The sequence below is a fragment of the Fusarium tjaetaba genome (genome assembly GCF_013396195.1).
Source record: "Fusarium tjaetaba strain NRRL 66243 chromosome Unknown NRRL66243_c0000101, whole genome shotgun sequence".
NCBI lineage: Eukaryota > Fungi > Ascomycota > Sordariomycetes > Hypocreales > Nectriaceae > Fusarium > Fusarium tjaetaba.
Window position 1 is genome coordinate 53,911 of NW_023501297.1, and position 19,558 is coordinate 73,468.

At 49.4% G+C, this 19,558-nt stretch overlaps 7 protein-coding genes across 7 annotated transcripts; 1 reads left to right on the top strand and 6 right to left on the bottom strand.

Moving 5' to 3' along the window:
• Window positions 1-517: 517 nt before the first annotated feature.
• On the top strand, window positions 518-1,424 carry FTJAE_5278 (uncharacterized protein; the record flags this gene model as incomplete). The annotated part of the gene is made up of 3 exons (XM_037351768.1): window positions 518-795; window positions 851-1,316; window positions 1,368-1,424. The coding sequence occupies 3 exons, from the start codon at window positions 518-520 to the stop codon at window positions 1,422-1,424; spliced, it is 801 nt and encodes a 266-aa protein (XP_037207640.1).
• An 896-nt stretch (window positions 1,425-2,320) lies between these two features.
• Window positions 2,321-3,019, bottom strand: FTJAE_5279 (uncharacterized protein; the record flags this gene model as incomplete). The annotated part of the gene is made up of 1 exon (XM_037351769.1): window positions 2,321-3,019. One exon carries the CDS (start codon window positions 3,017-3,019, stop codon window positions 2,321-2,323), a length of 699 nt encoding a protein of 232 aa, XP_037207641.1.
• A 1,385-nt stretch (window positions 3,020-4,404) lies between these two features.
• FTJAE_5280 (triacylglycerol lipase II precursor) lies at window positions 4,405-6,084 on the bottom strand (the record flags this gene model as incomplete). The annotated part of the gene is made up of 1 exon (XM_037351771.1): window positions 4,405-6,084. The coding sequence occupies one exon, from the start codon at window positions 6,082-6,084 to the stop codon at window positions 4,405-4,407; it is 1,680 nt and encodes a 559-aa protein (XP_037207642.1).
• A 633-nt stretch (window positions 6,085-6,717) lies between these two features.
• On the bottom strand, window positions 6,718-8,608 carry FTJAE_5281 (UV radiation resistance associated p63; the record flags this gene model as incomplete). Its single annotated transcript, XM_037351772.1, has 2 exons — window positions 6,718-8,151; window positions 8,201-8,608. The coding sequence occupies 2 exons, from the start codon at window positions 8,606-8,608 to the stop codon at window positions 6,718-6,720; spliced, it is 1,842 nt and encodes a 613-aa protein (XP_037207643.1).
• Window positions 8,609-9,147: 539 nt separating this feature from the next.
• On the bottom strand, window positions 9,148-9,710 carry FTJAE_5282 (ADP-ribose pyrophosphatase; the record flags this gene model as incomplete). Its single annotated transcript, XM_037351773.1, has 3 exons — window positions 9,148-9,303; window positions 9,352-9,557; window positions 9,608-9,710. The coding sequence occupies 3 exons, from the start codon at window positions 9,708-9,710 to the stop codon at window positions 9,148-9,150; spliced, it is 465 nt and encodes a 154-aa protein (XP_037207644.1).
• Window positions 9,711-10,554: 844 nt separating this feature from the next.
• FTJAE_5283 (uncharacterized protein) lies at window positions 10,555-13,093 on the bottom strand (the record flags this gene model as incomplete). The annotated part of the gene is made up of 2 exons (XM_037351774.1): window positions 10,555-11,230; window positions 11,286-13,093. The coding sequence occupies 2 exons, from the start codon at window positions 13,091-13,093 to the stop codon at window positions 10,555-10,557; spliced, it is 2,484 nt and encodes an 827-aa protein (XP_037207645.1).
• A 1,399-nt stretch (window positions 13,094-14,492) lies between these two features.
• On the bottom strand, window positions 14,493-16,019 carry FTJAE_5284 (uncharacterized protein; the record flags this gene model as incomplete). The annotated part of the gene is made up of 4 exons (XM_037351775.1): window positions 14,493-15,242; window positions 15,293-15,418; window positions 15,472-15,912; window positions 15,963-16,019. The coding sequence occupies 4 exons, from the start codon at window positions 16,017-16,019 to the stop codon at window positions 14,493-14,495; spliced, it is 1,374 nt and encodes a 457-aa protein (XP_037207646.1).
• Window positions 16,020-19,558: the final 3,539 nt, after the last annotated feature.

Sequence of the window (19,558 nt, forward strand, 5' to 3'; positions counted from 1 at the left end):
GACAAGCTAGAGCCACTAAATGCCCCTCTGAATGTCACCCAAGACGGCACCTTAAAATGGATCCCAACACAGGGCTGAAAACTCAAGTACCGCGTATTTTGCCCACGATATCCCTCTCACCTCGCCAAACCTGGTGTCCAAGACGTCATCTGATTCATGGATGAAAAGCTTGTTACCCCTGCCCAGATCTCAAGCTTTACTCCGAATTCGCAGTCCAAACTCCAACGGGATTTTAACCCACTCACCTCGCAGGGATATTATTAGGCCATGCTACGACAACGAGAACATGGGGGCCAAAATGCACCATGATTTGCGGATTGGATGCGGTCAGCTTACAGATCGTAGCCTGTAATACCATTTTGAAACCAGGCTTAGCGAAAAGGATCGTCGCTATAAAGGCTCCATGTTGCGCCCCCATTTAATCCTGCCTGACTGATCCGCTCCCTTTCCCTGTCTCTTGGTTCTTCCTTTTCATTTACTGTTTCGTTAGCGGTTCCTGATCGTCTTGAGTTGCGCAATGAGTCAACAACAGCATCTCCCGGATAGTGAAGGCCTCCAGGTCAACACGGACGCTGAACAAGCCGCCAAAGCTCCAGAGGTAGCTCCTGGCTACGATAACGGCAATTACTACATCCCTCCCGGCTATCATCATCCTCAGCAGGCGTCATCGGATGGAGTGAGGATTCCTTTTGGACTTGGAGTTTGGACTTTTGCTGCGCTTGTCGCACTATGTACGGCTATCGTTGTTGGCGCAGGTGTAGGTGGGGGATTGGGAGCTGCTTTGGCAAATAAATCGTAAGTCTAATCTTTGCATCTGCTTAATTATGCTTAGATATTGACATGTCAATAGCAGTGACTGCTCAGCGGACTCGGCATCCGGTACCGCTCCCGCCGCGACAGCAGAACCAACCGTGACCTCATGCCCAACGCCCGACAACAGCACATCAGTCAACGACACAGCTCCCTATGTGCCGAGAGCTGCCGATACGGTCAGCCTGCTGGAGTTAGAGTGCCCCGATTCCAAGAAAGACGAGACACGGTACAAGACCAACAAAGGCTACGAGTTCAAGTGGTGGTGCGGCGTCAATGCAGCACAAGGCACCCCGGCCGAGGGAGGAGGTATTGTTGCCGACTACGCACCCATATATGCATACACGATTGAAGACTGTATGGAGGCTTGCGGCAACATGATCGATAAGGACGCCGAAACCGGCAACGGAGTGAAGTGCGCCAGCATCGTCTTTTCGAAGCGTATGAAGGACGAATTAGACGGTTTGAACGCAAACTGCTGGTTGAAGAATAATTCCAAGGCGCAGGTAAGTTCTCTGATCCCGCTTTGTAATGATCCGATGCTAATTTGATGGTAGGGGAGCAATTGGGGTTTCAAGGACGATTGGTACGCATACGCGGAGCTAGACAATTAAACAAGTCGAGGGGGGTGTTTGAGGCCGGCAGGAATACCTAATGATGAATAGAATGTAGTTTAATTAATTCTAGAAATGATACCAAACTCTGTCGCTGTCGGGGTTGAAGCTATTCACAACTCACAACCTAACAGTAACGCCCGCACCTGAGGGAACCACGGAAAGAACAGACGAAAATTAAGGGGAAATGAGCCCCAGCCTTACTGTAACTCGAATTCCCGAAGCAGACAAGCCCTACACCTTTTGGGGGCTGATCCTCAAGCTGTGCCAAGTTTTTGACAGGTGTTGGCGACAGGGATTGTAAGCACAGCCCTCGCGCCAAGAACAGAAGGATCAGTGACGATGTTCGGCAGTTGTTGTAATTTGTCAGCGCAAATGCCCTCTGTATCAAGTCCTTTGACTGACAGCTTCGTGATGAAGGGAGAGCATGTTTATATTGTGCTGTAGTCTGATGATAAGGTTACTAAGGCTGAACGGGAGTATCCACTATTCGGGCTACCCCCACTCTCCGGGACACGGAGTTATCGCGTGACATCGGACCGACGTGAATGTAGGACTCAACTAAACACCTTATGTGATTGCTGTTGGTCACATGTACAAATAATAGTTTCTCCTGCACAATGTCAGTGTTGCGCTGCAACTCTCATGAGGTAAGGACCCAAGGTTATGTATACATGGCCTGCATGTCTTTTTTTTTTTATTCTGCTACCTAAAGTACAAAAAGCTAAACCTAAACGCCCTGGCAATCCAGGTACTTAAACACCCATCCTACTCTGTATCCCTACCAGTCTGCTCATGTTCACCAATGCCCGTCGTTCTGCGTAAGCTTTGCTTGTCCAGCAAGAAAACTAGATCAACTCAGGAACATCTGGAATAGCAAACCCCTGGCCGTCCATCTACATATCCTCAAAATCTCCCGGGACCTTCCACGCCAGAACAAAAAGCCCCTTAGTCATAGACTTGTGAAAGTTTGGCTTGCAAAAGTTGGACTTGTTGGACTTGCATACTTCCACCATTTCCTCCTCACCGGGACCGGAAACGGCACGCTGGCCCCAATGATCCAGCAACTTGAGTACGTCTGTCACACGGACAAGAACCACCTTCATCTCACGCTCGGGCTCGGGCTTGGGCACCGTATACTCCACTGCATCAGCAGAAGAATGCATCTGTAAGAGAGAATGGACGGCACTCGAGGGCTTGTGAGCTCCAATGATGGCCCAGCGAAGAAAGCTGCGCAGGATAGTATTCTCGCATTCGCGGGCGATAAACCTCAGAACGTGGAACTCGTAGGTGACGTATTGGTACCTCGGATCGTCAGGCGGCATGAGCTCTTGAAGCTCCCGATCAAGCGAATATAAATAGCCGCGTGCGAGACTCACGGGCAAAATACGCCAGTCTGTGAAGCCAACGTCCCACCAGCCCAACAAAACGTATGCACTTTCATATCCTTCGTACAAGTTATTCAATAATTCCCTCTGTGCTGCAGAATAGTCAGAGCGATCCGTTCCACCAAGATTGTGCTGTGCTTCAGCCAAAGCCTTCGAGAACGAATCTAGCCTCTCAATACCACATCGGACATCATCGATGGAATTCATGGTCGACAGCGTTATAGAGAAAATAGTGGTGAGTTAGCAGAGTGGGTGGTTATATGTGCCGGAATAATAAGTCGTTCGTGAGGTGAGGTGAGGTGAGGTGGTGAGTGTCAAGAGTCTAAGAAGCTTGATAGGAATAATTTATGCAAGAGGCCTTGTCTTTTTATATGCCTGCTGAATAAACTCAGTCGCATCCTCTGCTAGGCGCTAAATACCAAACTAGGTTCTCTCTGCCGGANNCCACAAGTCTCAACTGCAAATAGTTTACGGTCTGTTACGGGGTCACCGAATAGAAGCCAAGTGGTCATAAATAAAGGATATCGCTTGAGCAATAAGTTGTTTAGTTAGAAATCCTCTATCTGTCCTTTGAGCTCTGATAGTATTGTATACTAGTTGCTGACTATTACGCACAAAGACTTTAGGTCAACTTACCAAATCTTTGGTCATCTGATGATTTGTAGCCGTCCATTCAAGCTGGACACCCGGACAAAGAGCTAACATTGAACTGCTGGCTGCAAAGTCGCTTGGACTGCGATCTTTCCCTTATTTTATGAAGCAAGGTGAAGGATGAAGCTAGTTTTATTGTCTCTTTATGGGGAAAAGAACAACTGTTTCTTGCACGAGCACTGAGCAAAGGGAGAAACTACTACTTCCCCCTGCCTTGTCCTAAGTGAAGTTTGGATCTCTGATTGTTGCAGTATGTAGCAATCATTTCAGGCATAACAGTGACAAAAGCCTACTAGAATGTTGTTTTCTGGACTGGTGGTCCAAGATTTATCTCATCGTGGTATCGATGTCTAANNCCGGCAGAGAGAACCTAGTCCAAGGTTTATCCTTATGGCCAGCAATTATTTGCCTCTCGTGGCAGCAATCACCGGCGGGCTAGACAGTACGCTCTAGAAATGACAATGGGATTTGTCAGGATATGTCTTTGACAAAGGACATTGTTGGATGCCCAAGTCTTTCGAGGGCATTTCTTTGTCTGGCTGAGACCTTGGACGAGGATATCATGCCGTAGCAGTAAAAGAACTCTTTGTCCTCAGGATAAACAGACCTAGATCTACGTCATCTAATTTCTGTCTGCCAGCAAGTTCAACGAGCCCCAGGCCTGTGCTACAGACATCACATCTAGCCCACCATCTAAGTTTCTCATAAAACAGGCCAGGCTTAGGATGACTATGGATAACGGCGGCCCATAAGGTTAAGCTTTAGGCTGCGAACATAGATAATGAATGACAAAGGTTTAGGATGAATATAGGGCCTTAACCTAAGTCTCTAAGATAGTCTAACTTTCATGCATGACCCTAAAGTTTAGGCTGCCAATATACAGGAGTAACAGCATGAATGAACAGGCTCTGATAACTTGGACTATCTCATGCTTCCCGTCCTTAGTCGAGTCCCGACTGAAGCCCAACCTTCCACAGCTTCTTATCCAAATACTCCATCTGCTCAGTTCGATACGTGTCATTCTCAACATGAACCACAGACGAATCATCAATATGAAAAACCATATTCTTCCCTCCATCCCACTCATACTCAGGCCACTCAACATCTCCCATACCTTCAAAGTTGGGGTTCATCTTGCTCGCAAAGCTAATCCACATTCTTGACATCTTAACAGCCACCTCGTCAAACGACCCAGGTCTCGGCTCCGTTGCGTTCAGCTGAGCCAATCTTTCATAATTGCGGAAGACGAATGGGATGTCGACCGAGTGCCCAGCTCCTTGGACTGCTGGGCGATCACCTGATACAACGTCAAAGTGATAACTGTACGCAGTGGCATTACTCTTGGCCCATTTCCTGTTCCAAGCTCGTTTGGGTGCATGCATAGCTCGATCACCGCCAAAGGCTACCGCGCGCTTCCACTGCGATCCATATGAAGCCAATGGGCCTGATGGGCGTCCCTCGAAAGTCGCTGGCAGACCGACGCGTGGAATATCAGGGTACAGAGCTGAGATGGCTTCGATCGTAGCTTTGCTTGCGCCCTCTTTTCGTAGATATGCTTCCCACTCCTGTGTCGTGTTGATGCCACGCTGGGCAAAAAAGTCTCCATCGTCTGATGCGACTCCGTTGATAATGGGAACTGGAACGAACTTATTATGTCGAAGGAGCTCTGAGCGACTATCCCGAATGAAGTCGCCGTCGATAATATCGAGCCAAACGGGGAACGAGACATCGCCCACGATCTGAGCGAGTTCCAGTGACGGCACCTTTCGCAGACAGTGCAGAGAATCCTTCGCAGAATCACAGTTGGTCCTCTTGAGGAGCGTCTTGTATCCCTTCTCAAAGGTTGGTGCGTCCTTGTTCTCCACCTCTCCAAATGCTGTAGGGAAGCCAGTACCACTCTCGAGAATAGCTGCTCTGAACAGCCGATCGTCTCTGCCACCAAAAGCAGTCAATTGAGACGCAATACTTCGTGCTCCTCCACTCTGACCCCAGATGGTGACCTTTTGGGGATCACCCCCGAACGCTGCGATGTTCTCTTGGACCCATTGAAGAGCAAGTCTCTGGTCGCGGAAGCCATTGTTTCCAACACCTGCGGCCTTGACAGCAGAACTCCACAGAAAGCCCCATGCTCCGAGACGGTAGTTTATTGAGACGCCGATGATGGGCAAGCCTAGTTTCACAGACTCGTCGATGATGTAGCTGAGGTTCGAGGAGGGATCACCGCTGTAGCCTCCGACAAGGCCGCCGCCATGGATCCAGACAAGGACAGGTAGCTTCTCCTTCGCAGCTGCAGACGGGCGAACGACATTCAGATGTAAACAGTCGTCAGTGCCACCTGAAAGAGGTCCCGAAGGATACCCGTACTGATAACACTTGGATTGATACTCGGTCGCATTACGCACTCCGTCCCAGGTTGAGTTCAAGGGCTGGGGATGTCGAAAGCGCAGATCGTTCAGTGGCGCCTGAGCATATCTCATACCAAGAAACAAGTCCTGGTTATACGCAGTGTTATGAACGCCATAGTAGGAACCATTCCTAAGTTCAACAACAGGACTATTCCGTGGTACCGAAGCAGCGCCCACAGCAACCGCCCAAGCCAGAATAAGAGAAGAGCCCAACATCGTTGCCAAGTCTGCAGATCCCTCTCACGGGCCCAAACGAGATATATATACTCTCCACATCGAAGCACTTACACCACACTTACCTTGAAAGCGGCCAGCGGCACCGAGTACGGCCCTCGGCGCCGCGACCGAATATGGGGTCTCCCCCACACTCCGGACTCTGGGGTTGCGGGGAACATCCCTGAATAGCTTCAGATTTCTGCAGCTCTAGCATGCTTTGGGACGAACTACCCGGGTGTACTTCGGCACTCAAGGGTAAATGACGGTTGTTGTGCCTTGGTTCGAGGGATCGGTCGGCCAGATGATGCGTTTGACAGGTCCTAAGATGGCTTGATGTGGTATTGAGACGGGGACACATTCGCCGATGGATAGCTCGTGGCATGGAAGATGGAGAGTTCGGCGAAGGTCTGTCCGGTTTATGCGGGAACAACAAAGGGCTGCTAGATGGTTTACGTGAGGGCCAACGACGAACACGAACGACGTGAAGTTGAACCATCTGATGAGAGAGATACAAACGAAGTCTGATGCGTATCCTATACAGAGACCAGCTTACCTTTCTATAAACTCCAAAGCACACCAACAGCACCTCGCTGAACAAAATACAAACAACCGCCAAACCCATCCAATTGTCCCTCATCTCCTCTCCCTCAGGCCCTTCGTCCGCAGCGTAAACTTGGCATCCCCCTCCCCAAAAGGCAACGAGACCCCATCATTCAAACTCTCCCGCGCCTCATCTTTATTATGTCCATTGCTCTTAATAATCGCATCCCGTAACACATCACCGTTCTGATTGACCTCGCTATCTGCACTGCCCCTCCGGCTCTCTGTAACACTACCCGAGTCGCCGTCGAACTGCGCCGACATGGTGGACATGCGTCCTTTTATCCTCCCAGCCCACAAACCACGGACACCGCCCTTTTTGCGCTCTGGTACCTGGTCGCTGCCGGCGCTGCATACGTAGAGCAAGTATTTAAGGTTCGGAAGGGTGTGTCGGATGTCGACGACGCGGAGACCTTGGGATGAGCAGAGGGCTTCGATGTCTTTGTTAAGGAGAAACCATGCGTACTCGAAGCGCCATTGACCTGCTGTTGAACCTCCTCTTGGGAGATACAGTGGGAATTCTCGACGCGAGACTGTCCGGTCGGATAATTGGGAGATATCGTCGCGCGCATATGATCTGGAGCCGAACCAATCTAGAGGGTATGGTAATGGATGCGCTAGGTAGAACTGCAGGTGCTTCGTGAGCAGAGCGACAATCCCTAGACCAGCGGACAAGAGGTCTTCGGAGATATTCCTCGCAGTAGCCGCATCGTATATCGAGTTCGGTAGTGGCATGTTGCATATCTGGAACGAAAGCGGCGGCGCATTAGGAATCGGGGTAATCGGGAAAATGTCCGAGAGGTCGGCGCAAATACGTCTTCGTTGCCCCCGAATCTGCTGCTGCGTCTGCTCAAGAAGCTCCTCGGATGCCGTCAACTTCTCTCTACTACTCGCCATATCCTTCTCCGCTTCATTCTGAAGCTTTCTACCCTTGGCAATCGCTTCGCGCCGACTCCGTATAGACTCCTGCAAATCATCGCGCTTCTTTTGCGCCTGTTTATTCGACCGTCTTTGCGCTGAAACATATTTATCCGCCATCGCGACAACTTCCCGCGCCATTTGCGAATCATCAGGCGGGCTTTCGTCTAGTATACGGTTTATCTCTTCCATCAATCTCTGTTGTGTCTCTATCGCGTCTTCGATTGAACTCTCGAGGTTGGCTAGCTTCATGAGCGCATTGTATGACGATGTGGCTACTTGCGGCGCTTGCTTCGGCTCGGATATCTTGTTGGGGAAGTCGAACGAGTATACGCCGTCTTCGAGGTGGAATATTAATGCGTTGGGCGGGAAGTTTCGGTCCATTAGAGTGCCTATGAAGTTGAGGCGGCGCAGATCGATAGCTTCTTCGAGGAGAAAGATCCATAATTCGGCTTTTGGTCGGCGCGCCCAGATTCGTAGAATCATGGAATGACATCGTGAAATAGCCGATGCGCAAGTTTCGAGACTGAAGAATCTGAAGTTGAAGCTCTGCGAATAGTCAGATCCCGCTATGTGTCGCAATGGGCAGCTTTCCTACCGTAGCTCGCTCCCGCACCTCGCTGATGTAGACAGGATCAGCATCCGCGTCCACATGCAACGAGTAAAACACATCCCCCACGGCCTCCTCATACAACGTCTCTAAGTTCTTCTGCCGCGCCCCAAGGTTGGCATGCGCCAAGCTCAAACTCGTCCTACGCTTCTGCACCGGCCTGAGCGCATCTGGCCTAACACTGCCCTTCCTCAGGCTCTCTGACGACCGCGAAGGGTGCAATTGACTCGATTCTTTGACCACTTGTAACTTGCTCGTAGCTAGATCGGCGTCGTCTGCTGTTCTAAGACTCGTGGGCGCGAATGATAAATTGCGAAGCCAGATGCCGCGAAGGTGACGAAGCTTGCGATTCTGCGGGAGAAGACGGGGACGACGGGGTTCAGAGAGGGTCGACATTATGGAAGTGGCATGCTGCGTGTAGCAGCTTGGACTATTGGCGCTTATAACATTTGTAGAAGCTCTGAAGATAAATGTGAGGATGTGCGTGAAACGTCATCAGTTCCAAGGTGGGAGCTTTGGAGCTTAGCTGGAATTGAGAGTCGCGATAGTTGCATACCCGCTTTAGTGACATCACAGCCAACTTAACCTGGACTTGACGGCAATTGTTCTCTGGCTGGCAAGGGCTCTTTTCGCAGTAAAATGCATTGTAATTCGTTTAGGAATAATTATACGCGGTAATTTTCCACTTTCACCAAGATGGCAATTTGTATCTAGTTTCAGTTTAATGCCCCCCGGATTTGCGCAACAAGTGAGACATCATGCTAAGAAACCGAAGCACGAAAGGGAAAACTTGGGACCTTTGTCATAGGTGACAAAAAGACTCAAGCAAAGAGACTATACTTTAGTGGAGGCTTAGCGTGTCTTGGACTAGGTATTTTTGGTACCTTGGTATAACAACAGAAGTTTTCTTGCTCACTAGGTGATGGTCATCAACACTACACCTTGAGCTTCAAATCTTCCAAATCCGCTGTCCCCAACAGATTGATCAAAGGCAAAAATAACTTCTCCCCATTCTCTTCTGTAGCATGAATATTCTTGAGATCTTCCCATGTCTTCCAATACCAGCCCTCGCACTTCTGCGGTTCAAGGATCTAGTCAGGTCAGCTTATTACCCTGTACAACCTGCAAGACAAACCGACCTGGGGCTCGTCACTCTCATTAACCATCTGGCACGACACAAAAATTGTGATGTAGTGCTTCTTCTCTGCTTCAAATACATCGTTCGTAGTGGCGATGTGCTTAAGAGCCTTCACCTTGAGACCTGTTTCCTCGAGGGTCTCTCGCTCTGCGCACGCGAGAAAGCTCTCGCCGTACTCGAGATGGCCACCTGGTAATTGAAGGGTACCTATATGCGTTTAGCTTCCCTTCAAACTTATATCGAGGCATAATACTTACCGGCTCCGTGACTCCCTATCCGCTTTCCAGTGAGAAACTTGCCTTCACGGTTGTAGATGAGGGCCGCGACGCCGACGCGGGGGTGAGGGGCTTCTGTAGACATTATGGTACGAGTCCAGGTATATAAAACAAAAGAGATGTCGGTAGCGAGTCCGCGATATTGTTTATCGAAGAAAAAGCAAGGGTATGGCTTCAGTTTTGTGCTGATTAGAGGAACGCCCAGCCAGGCGCAGTCACCCAGCTAAGCTGATGACTCATCGTGAAAGCGTACCTTGTGTAGGTGAAATGTGCTACAGTGGCGGGCAGTGATGCTACAACTGGAAAATCAGAGCATCATCGGTGGGAATGCGATGAATTATACTGCATACCTTGTGCAAAACAATGTCATTGTATTGCGCGCATCCTCGAAGTATACCCGTGCACCGGCGCCTCATAGTGCGAACCAACAACTCTTGGTGGACAACATTTGGGAACAGCGCGAGACCACGTCGCGACGATTGTTTCTCTCGTAAAAGTGTATTGGATATACCTAGTAAACCGCCTTTTGAACGCCCATATATAGTTCGTACGTTATGAAACCAAGGTCTAATTATGTTTGCTCGCTAACAATTCCTCATCAATTCATATCCACATCCCATAGAACCCAACCATCCACCATGATCTTAGCACGCAAAGGAGATACGCAAACGCGCGCGCCTAGCCAGAATAAGTTCCAAGATACACAATGTGGAAACAAGTCGTGCTGTCCATATACTGTGACAATTCCTTTCCTGCTGCCAATGTCGTCCAGCCACTTGTGAATGCCAACAACCCCTCAATATTTCTGTATGCCTCGGTTGCATGAGGTTCCAAGTGCCCATTCGAGCCAGCGATCCGAGGCAGAAACAGAACATCTACGCCGCTCTCGCAGGTCCCCCGAAAAAAGTCTCGCCAAGCTCCTCGGACAGTCACGGGAAAGGCTGCGACGGCGCAAACAATCCATACAGCGCATCCTGCGATATATCCTTCTCCTGATCATTCAAGAAATCCAGCAAACCCGGTGAGTGACCAAACGCCGGATCGAAATGATCCATATGCGGGATATAATCCGAGGCAGTAGCAGAGACGTAAGCACCCGTTGGCGTAGAAGTGTTGGTGTTGTTAGGCGCAATAGCAGACGCAGCGGGTGCCATGGCGAGAGGGAAGAAGAAACTCTCATCGAGACCAGCAGGCTGGGGCTGTTCTGTACCAGTGGTACCGCTCTCCTTGATACTGGTCTGGAACTCACGGACCATGTCCTGCAGAACGCTGAGGGGCTTCTTGAGACCAAAGTTGCATCCGACTTGGAGCTCGCTGAGACATGTCCAGAAGAAGGAGATGGGCTCTGTGAATTGACCTCGCTCGTGGCGCTCTTGACGGAGGATGACGATGACGGCGGAGTAGACTGCGTATGAGAGTAGGAAGGGCGCGCGACGGAGGGTGAACGATTCGCGGTATCGACGGACGAGCTTCTGGATCATGAGAGCGCTTTGAATGCATGCTTCTTCACCGCGTCGCTTGGCGGTCTCGTCAGTATGGCGGCGAAGGTGACCTTCTTCGAGGAATGCACGGTGCAGGAGAATGGTGAGAGCGTGGAATGTCGTGCTGAAGCATCCTGGTTAGTATTATTATCTTCACATGTTCAGCAGTGTAGACTCACTGTGGGGTGATTTGATGGGGTGGAGGTGTGATGGTGAGAGTATCGTCGGGGTCGAAGCATAAGTGGCTGGGAAGGCTGGTCTGCCATTTCTCAAGCTCCCTCTCGATGGACTCCTTTTTATTGAGAAGATACTCTGTTGTGTACTTGACACACTGAATACCATAAAGGTCATTGATTCTTGTTGAGATTTGCAATATCCTCACAAGACTACTAAAGGTAGACACAGCGTGGGCAGGTTGTCGTCCGTATGGCGGGGGAGCCGAAGCTGGTGACTTGGGGTCGATATAAGGTTCCCACTCTTCGAGCTCTTCAAAGGTATCGAGGAGCTGAAGGGGAACTCTAGCTTGTGCAGATGCAAACATGCAGGGACGGCCAAGATACAACGCTTGAGTAGCATCAGTAGTGAAGGCTGCCCAATAAAGACGCTTTCGCATCTCTTGCTCCAAGTCCGTCCGCAGTACACGCTGCTCGTTGACACCGCCTGTGCTCTCGTAATCAGGACCCAGCATAAGATGGCATCCCAGATCAATTATCATGCGATGTGCGGTTCCTGACAGACTCCAGCCTGCACTGGGTTTGCCTTGTGATACAAGCGATACACTTGTAAGCAGCAGAGCAAGGGCTGAAGGAATACTGGGCTTGTCGAGCTCGTCTACCAGGAGCTCTCGGAACCGGTCATAGAAGCGTCTTCCAACACTTTGAGGATCATCGGGATCGGCGCGGAGGGACGGGCGGTCGCTGTATAGAGAAGTCGAGTAGAAAATGGCGTTGAGTAGAAGCTTGTTCGCGAAGGGACCACCGCCACTAGCAAGACTGTCCATAATCGCAGGTCGATAAGAAATAAGGTATGCGTAATGTTGTCGATTGAAGTGCAAATCGAGGAGATGCTTAGCAAGTTCTGGGTCTACACCATCCAAGTCCATCAAGTCTCGTGGGTTTCGGAACATGCGCGCCTCTCGCTGTCGCTGAAGCGCAGCATTGCTGATAAGCCGAGCTTTCGAGGCTGATATAGCATCGTCACCTTTTCGTGTCATTTTATTGATATTCTCTCGGTGCTGTGCGCGCGATGTCGGGTTCATGATACTAGCGAGACCGTGAACCGCAGAGACATAACCGTTCTCGTGGAAGACACCAGCTACTCGAGCTTCGCTTGGTGATAGACCTGTGCCGTCACCATTGCCGTCGTTGCTTATAGGACGAGGGACCAATTTCACAGGCGCGAGCTCTGTAGAATCGAGTTGTGTCTGTGTCGTTCGCGAGAGGATCGTATTGAAGCTATCGAGTCGAGGTTTCGTCTCATCCGTCGGACCAACGCTGCTCCTGGGCGGCGAAGAAAGAAAACTAGCGCCCATTTCCTGCGCAGCAGTGGAAGCAGTCGGTGTAGGAAGCGGACTCGCGATAGCAGCAGTGGAAGCAAGACGGCTCAGCCCATGGGTAGTATAATCCTGCGAGGCGCGGGACGGATGGTCCGTATCCATTAGCTCGGCCGTCCACGCAGACTGCATCTCGGACGTAAGGATGCCGGCGGCCTTCATGTGATCGAGCATAGCGGCGACAGTCGCCTCGAGGCTCTGCACGCGCGCGCGCGACGGTCGAGGTTCTCGGCGGGCATCGTGAGGGTATACGCAGGGGAGGCTGTTGGTGCTGCACTCCACGCACTGCGGGCGCGTGCCGTCGCAGCGGACTTTCTTCTGGCGACATGGCGTGCAGGTCTTGCAGAGAGCGCCGCCGGACGAAGGGCGCGAGGAACTCTTGGAGTCCTTGCCCGCTTGACGCTTGACGATCTTGTTTGGACCCGTCATTGTCATTGCTGGCGGATTTCAGGGGAGATGGCGCAAAAAAAAAAGGAATTATCATGGGAAAAAAAAGAGAGGGAGACTGAGCGAAATGTTAGGTTCGTTCTCGGCTCAGGTGAGCGGCATCGGTGGCCGGGTGTTCGGTGAGTCGAGGATGTTCCCGCGGGGAGCATCGGGCGATATTTCAAGGTCAACGGCCCACTGCTTGTTAGCGCCGGACCACTAGAAGCAGGGCCCTGAAGCCGCTAGCCACAATCTTCCCCAGGTCCAGCCCGGATCCACCCGATCAAGTCCTCGGATGCGGTTAATATCGCGATTGTGAGTGGTCAGCGATTGTATGGGTGCCATCCTCGGAAATGCAAAGGTCGAGTATCTCGAGTTGATCTATTCATCTCGAGATATGAATTGAGAAATGATATCCTGAATTGAGAGTCAATTCGGCGGGTTCAGCTCGGGACCTCGGTATTGAACTTAAACTTGACCACCAGCATCCAAATGTGATAGCGAGATCCTCCACGATTCACTGGGACCCCGCGTTTGTCTATTCCGAAAAGAGGTGTAGATGCATGAGCTCGGAGACATGGCATTTGAACGGTCGGACGGATGATTCACATGTTCCTTGCTAGCAACAACAACGTAGATGGGCTGATATCACGAACACCGGGAAGACTCAGCCTAACAGAGCTTATTCTTTGTTTCTTTCCTGCATGAGAAGCGGCCCAGGCTGCACCGACCAAGCCGGTCCGTCAAGACGATCAGCAGCAAGATGGTCATGCCTTCGGCAACTGTGTAAACTAAACAGCATTTCCTCTTGATCGACCCAACATGTGAAACATGGGGAATGCCTTGGTTCCTTGCTCGATGGCTAGTGAGTCAGGAGGTGGGAGCTTGCCATGTAATCATGCAGTTGGTGACGAGCTTCCTTTCATCCCTGAGCTATCAGCGCAGTTTCGAGCAACCACTTCCAGCTTCCCCAGATTTCACAATGACTCACAAACCTAAATGGCATTTTTTACGATCCAATGACTGTATTATGGTAAGAAACGCCTGGTACCACAAAGTTTCGCACATATTTCGGGAATGTAACAATAGAGCCGCATGAGGGCGAATACCGAACCCCGTGATAACGTAGCTAGAGCCTGCCTTACACTAGTAGCTAGGTGTGACAGAGCTCCAAAGTAGCTATCCGGAAGTGGTAATGAAAGCCAGGAGCTACAAGCTATGGCTTATCGACTGGATGTTGCTTCGGCAGTGAACATGCTGGAGAAGGCTTGCATGATGTCGCTTTTGGGTTCTTCAAGACAGTTCTTCTGGCCTCTAATACTGCGCAACTGTTGACGATGTCTTTGCTATTTCAGCATGGATTCCATCTTCTATTCTATCCATGGTTGATTCCACTGTCTCTTAATGGTTACAGTATAACACACTCACTGACAGCTGGTTGAATCTCCTGTACGCTGACCACTGGCCCCTTCACCGAAGCTTCAAGCACCGGGTCCAGAATGACTTCCGCTTCCTCCGCTGTCTCCCTTGCCTCCATCGCCAACAGTCTTTCTCGTATTGACATAGCCTGCCCCATAAAATCCGCCCCTATAGAATCCTTCTCATAATCAACCAGGTACTCCTCCATCTCATCATTCCGATACCCATCCGTAGTTGCTGCCCATACCATTGTAAGAAAGTCCGGCACAAAGTTGGCACCGTACGGTCGAGCACTTTCACACTGCTCTACTAAAGCAATACACTCGTCAACGCAGTCGTGTGAATTCCCCACTAGCGTCAAGTCTGCGTCCCAGATACGCAGAGTACATCCAATCACGGCAGTCATGGCGAGTAGAATTCCATATGCTACTCTGTATGAACTACAGACCCGTATTGTCATGGCTGGTGCGTTGGGTGCTGCTGTTGATATTGTTGCTAGAGCGAGGAGTTGCCGGACCTTGGGCATCTCGAACTGCATGACGTCGTAAATGGATCTTAGTTGACGAAGGTTCTTCTTCGGCGAGCGCATCAGGATAGATAGTTCTCCCATGGTTCCAGATTCTAGGCTCAGGAAGCTTCCCTGGTGATATTTGACTGGTCGTGGAGTGCCGATCTTATGGCACGCTTCCCAGAACCAGGGACCTAGCTCAAACTGAGGATTCAAGAAGCTCGCCATAACCTAAACGACCGTCAGCTTTAAGAAATATTCAGGGGAGGGGGTTGGAGTACGGCGAGTTGGCTGAGTCCCACCATGTAGTCGCCCAAGTCATCGAGCTGCTTTTTCATAACAGCTTCGCGGAACAACACTGATATGACCTCTCGATGTTGTTCGATTGATTTACGGTCTACCCAGTACTAAAGAGTGTCAATCATAACAAAAGGATATAGTTGCGTGGGAATTTACTTACATGGCAAACAAACATGATTGAAACAACCTGCATCTTCATCATGATCTTTTCCTTCGGATCAAGTATAGCACTTCTGGTTGCTGTCAAAGCCTCTCCATATCTCGTCAGAGCATCAACTCTTGATTCTTGACACCGATGTGATTTATACAGAGAAACCATTGCGTTTACACAAGAGTCGAGTGCTGGACTACAACCGATTTGTGCTACAATTTCTGGGATAAGTTTGCCGCCGAATGCTCGAATATCAAACCTGGCATCTTCAGTTTGGAGAATGTGTACCAACGATGATGAGAGCTGGGTCTGTTCGTTACTGGGGCGTCGTCTAACAAGGCTCTGGTCGTCGTTCTGGAATGAGTGAAATTTCCATCGTTTGACGCCATTTCCAACGCATGGTACGCCCACTCGTTTACATCTTCCGCAAGTTGGTTTAGCTTGGTCGCACTGTTACTGTTAACACTAGAGTTTACTATGAGACATATTGCCATGCTTACTTTCTTCTTCTGCCTACGACATCCGTCGCATCCGCGGCTCGATGGTGTTCCTGGCATAATGGCGCTAAAGTGTAGAAGGTTAATCCGCGCAATAAGGCGAGGATGGTTCAGATGCTAATAAATCATGACATCTCGAATCAACCTAATCAGAGGTCTCCACAGTGGCCGAGTTTCGGTGATGAGCGGTGCTGGGTGACGTTAAGTTCGGCTGCGCCTTGGGAGGCCATGCAGCTTTGTATGGCAGGGATCGTCGGCTGACCGCCCGTCAAAACAGGGATTGAGGTTCAGTGTGCCAGGGCTCTGAAGTCAACATTTAACAGCGGCGAAGCATATCTAGCGAGTATGGAAAGGACTCGATAATAAAGGTTTTGTGTGCTATGTATGATTTATCGTGTCGAATATCTAATGCTTGTTGGGTCACGCAAAACCTAGATACAGTGGGATTACTTAGCGGTAGGGCTGGGCTGACGCTAGCATTACGATTGACAATCTCTCTGTATAGCCAGTAAGAAAAGCAACCATCAATTATCGTTGTGTTCACAGCTTTCCTGGGACAAATAGACGCACACATGGTTTATTTGGTCACGGATGTCACCCGTGATGACCAGTAAGCACCCAGTATCTTTTTCTCCGAAATTACGGAGTACATGTGCACAGAACCTGTTTCGTAATCCTCGTAGGCAGGGGGCTGTAAGACCGTAAGACCAACCAACACAGGGAAAATGATAGGCGAGATGCGTAAGATTGTCTTAGAAGTTTTTCAAGGGCTTCGGTGGTGGTTATTAGAGGTATTTCAGCGATCCTCTCAAATGAACCTACGAGACCGCATTTCTAAAGACAGACGATGCGCGCCTCGCAATATATTGGAGCATGAGATCGAGTGAGGGTGTTTGCATTGGTTTAACTCTACCGACACTTATTTAAGAGTGTAGCTGTCCTTTTCTATAATTAGGTATGAACACGAGATTGGTCAGAGGCTCTCCGCAACCTTCCTTATTTCTTCTTCTCCTTCTCCCGCTTCGCTTTACATGTTTCGCACTTCCCAGAGTTAGGCTTCTCTATATGCTCAACCGTTGGCCTACATTTTCGGATTTCTCAAAGAGCACAGGGTTTTTCTACAACGGGTTCAAACGAAGCCTGAATACCACATTTGCAGAGATGGACGACACATGTTTTTGTGCACATTGTGACGGAGTTAAAATGGCAGGGTTCTTGAGTTGGGGATTTGTCTGGTAGGGTCATGCGTGCACAGGAAAACTATTGCTTCTTGGCAGCGGAGTTGGCATTGGAGCTGTGGCTTTATAGACGTGTTGGCCACAGGTTCGCGTTCACAACAAGGGTATCAATAAGATTTTATCACGACATGTTGACTGTCATAGTGTGATCTCAGAAGTGACTATTGATATATGAATCTCTGAGGAGTGCATCGTCAGTAATCAGACAGGGACTACCTGGTGGCCTTCTCCTGCTTCTCCTTTTCTAGCCTCTTCCTTTCACATTCCTTGCACTCTTTGGAAGAATACCAAAAGTTCACCGTTTCGTTCTTCCAGCCTTTGCATTTCGACGTGCCCGCTAGATCACACCGGCAATCACGATATTCTCGTTCTGCCTCCTCCCCACACTTACACCAGTAGAAGTATATTTTCTGTACGCACATGTTGATTTCAGGATAAGTAGACCTTTGGAGTTGTTAGAACACGAAGTAATGTTGCGGTAGAAGGCTAGATGTCGGAATCGAGCCGCTTTATAGACATTCCGGTCATATGTTGACGTCAAGACTAACACGTTCAATGTGAATCTAGCACAACGTGTTGGCTCTTGTATCTATTTCTGCGCAATCTTCCAGCCGTCATTATGTGACTGATATTTCATCTGTTTTCAAGTCTCTAAATAGAAGTGGCACGGGCGCTCAGTGATTCAAGCTATAGACTATCTGAAGGTCTTTACTGGCCTCTTCTCTTCTGTTTATTCTTGGCTTCCTCCGCCTCTTTCTTTCACATTCCTTGCACTCTCTATTCGAGTTTCGTATCTGTCGTTCTTCATTTGCCCAGCCCTTGCAATTCGCCAAGGTGCATGGATGATCGACATATTCTCGCCCTGCCTTCTCTCGCACTTACACCAGTACTGATAGATCTTCTCTACGCACATATTGACTTTAGAGTGTTCGATTTTTAATGGTTGGTGAAGGGTGTAATTGTTACGGTGGGGGAGTTCACGTTTCTCCAAAGCCATTTTTATAGCCGTACCGGTCATTAATTAAGTCAGTGAGGAACTGTGAGGAGTCATTCCAACATGCGAATTCCACTCTATTGTGGCTTGAAGATTTCACGGGTCACCACAGAAATGGAGAGGGATCAGGGCTAGGCCATGTGCCTTTCAGTTGTCTAGATAGCTGAATGCAACAAGATCAACCAACAGGGTTTCAAGAATTCGAAGTGATGACCATTCTACAATCTTCTTGGCTCGCTATTCCTTCTGTTGCTTGGCCTCTTCTTCCTTCCTCTTCTCCTCGCGATGCTTCGCCTCACACTTCTCACATCTTTTCTCCGAATTCCACTCTTGAATTTCTTGATCGACAGTGCCTTTGCATTCTGACGTGCCCTTTGCTAAACATCGTAAGAGTTTGGGACCCTCTAGTTCTGCTTCTTTGCCACACTTGCACCAGTGCTGAACACTTAGATTTGTACACATGTTGAGATCGCAGTAGGTAGTAATCCGTGGTGTCTTGGTATCGAGATCTTCTGTTGAGAATCAAACGTAAGCTGCTTGGAAGACTTAAGATCCTTTTGTATTAGGTAGTTGCAAAGTTAAGTTATACGTTGGGATAATTATAAATTTTATTCTCAGGGCCACAGACCGAGCGGAGGTGAATATGGATGTCTGGGAACTCTGATCCACAAAGACATGCCTACCAACAACGATTCCGGGACATTAACCGTGGAATGGACTATTGTCTTCGTTATTCACACCATCCTGACATTGGACAGTCGTCATCGATGGACCGCGCCGACTTTGGGTCTGAGTATTGACGGGCGTGTGAGTGAATAACATGGCAAGTCCTTTGAGTGATTACGAGCACTTAAACACGGAAACCAAGTTCAGTTAAACCTAGATCTTCGATCAGATGTCGTTCAGAGATATTGAAGTTGCCAAAGTCTTCTTTAGCTATTTTCTAGCTGTTCTCAAGGTTTTTGGTGTCTTCAACATCAACATACTGCTGCTTCAGTATCCCACGGAGGGAAATCTCGCCTAAGCAAGCTTAGAAACGCGAGTTATAGGCTTAACGTAGCTTTGGGCTATTGCACTGCTCGTGTGTATGAGCCGAAGGACTCGTGGAGGAGGGAGTAGCGCACATCCTCTTTGGCAATCCCAAGGAGGCACGGAAACATAAGACTCCGACTCTGAGGCATGAAACAATGTAAATGTATCAAGGAAAACGTAGAGTAAATGTATTCTTAACTTGTCACAATACTGTATCTAACATGAAGAGTAGAGATGGGGCTGATTTAGCCTGCTAAGTCTGCCTGTATCCACGATGCCCTGCCTTAAATATCTGCTTGTAATAGCCATACCACAACTTCACTAGCTTATTCGTG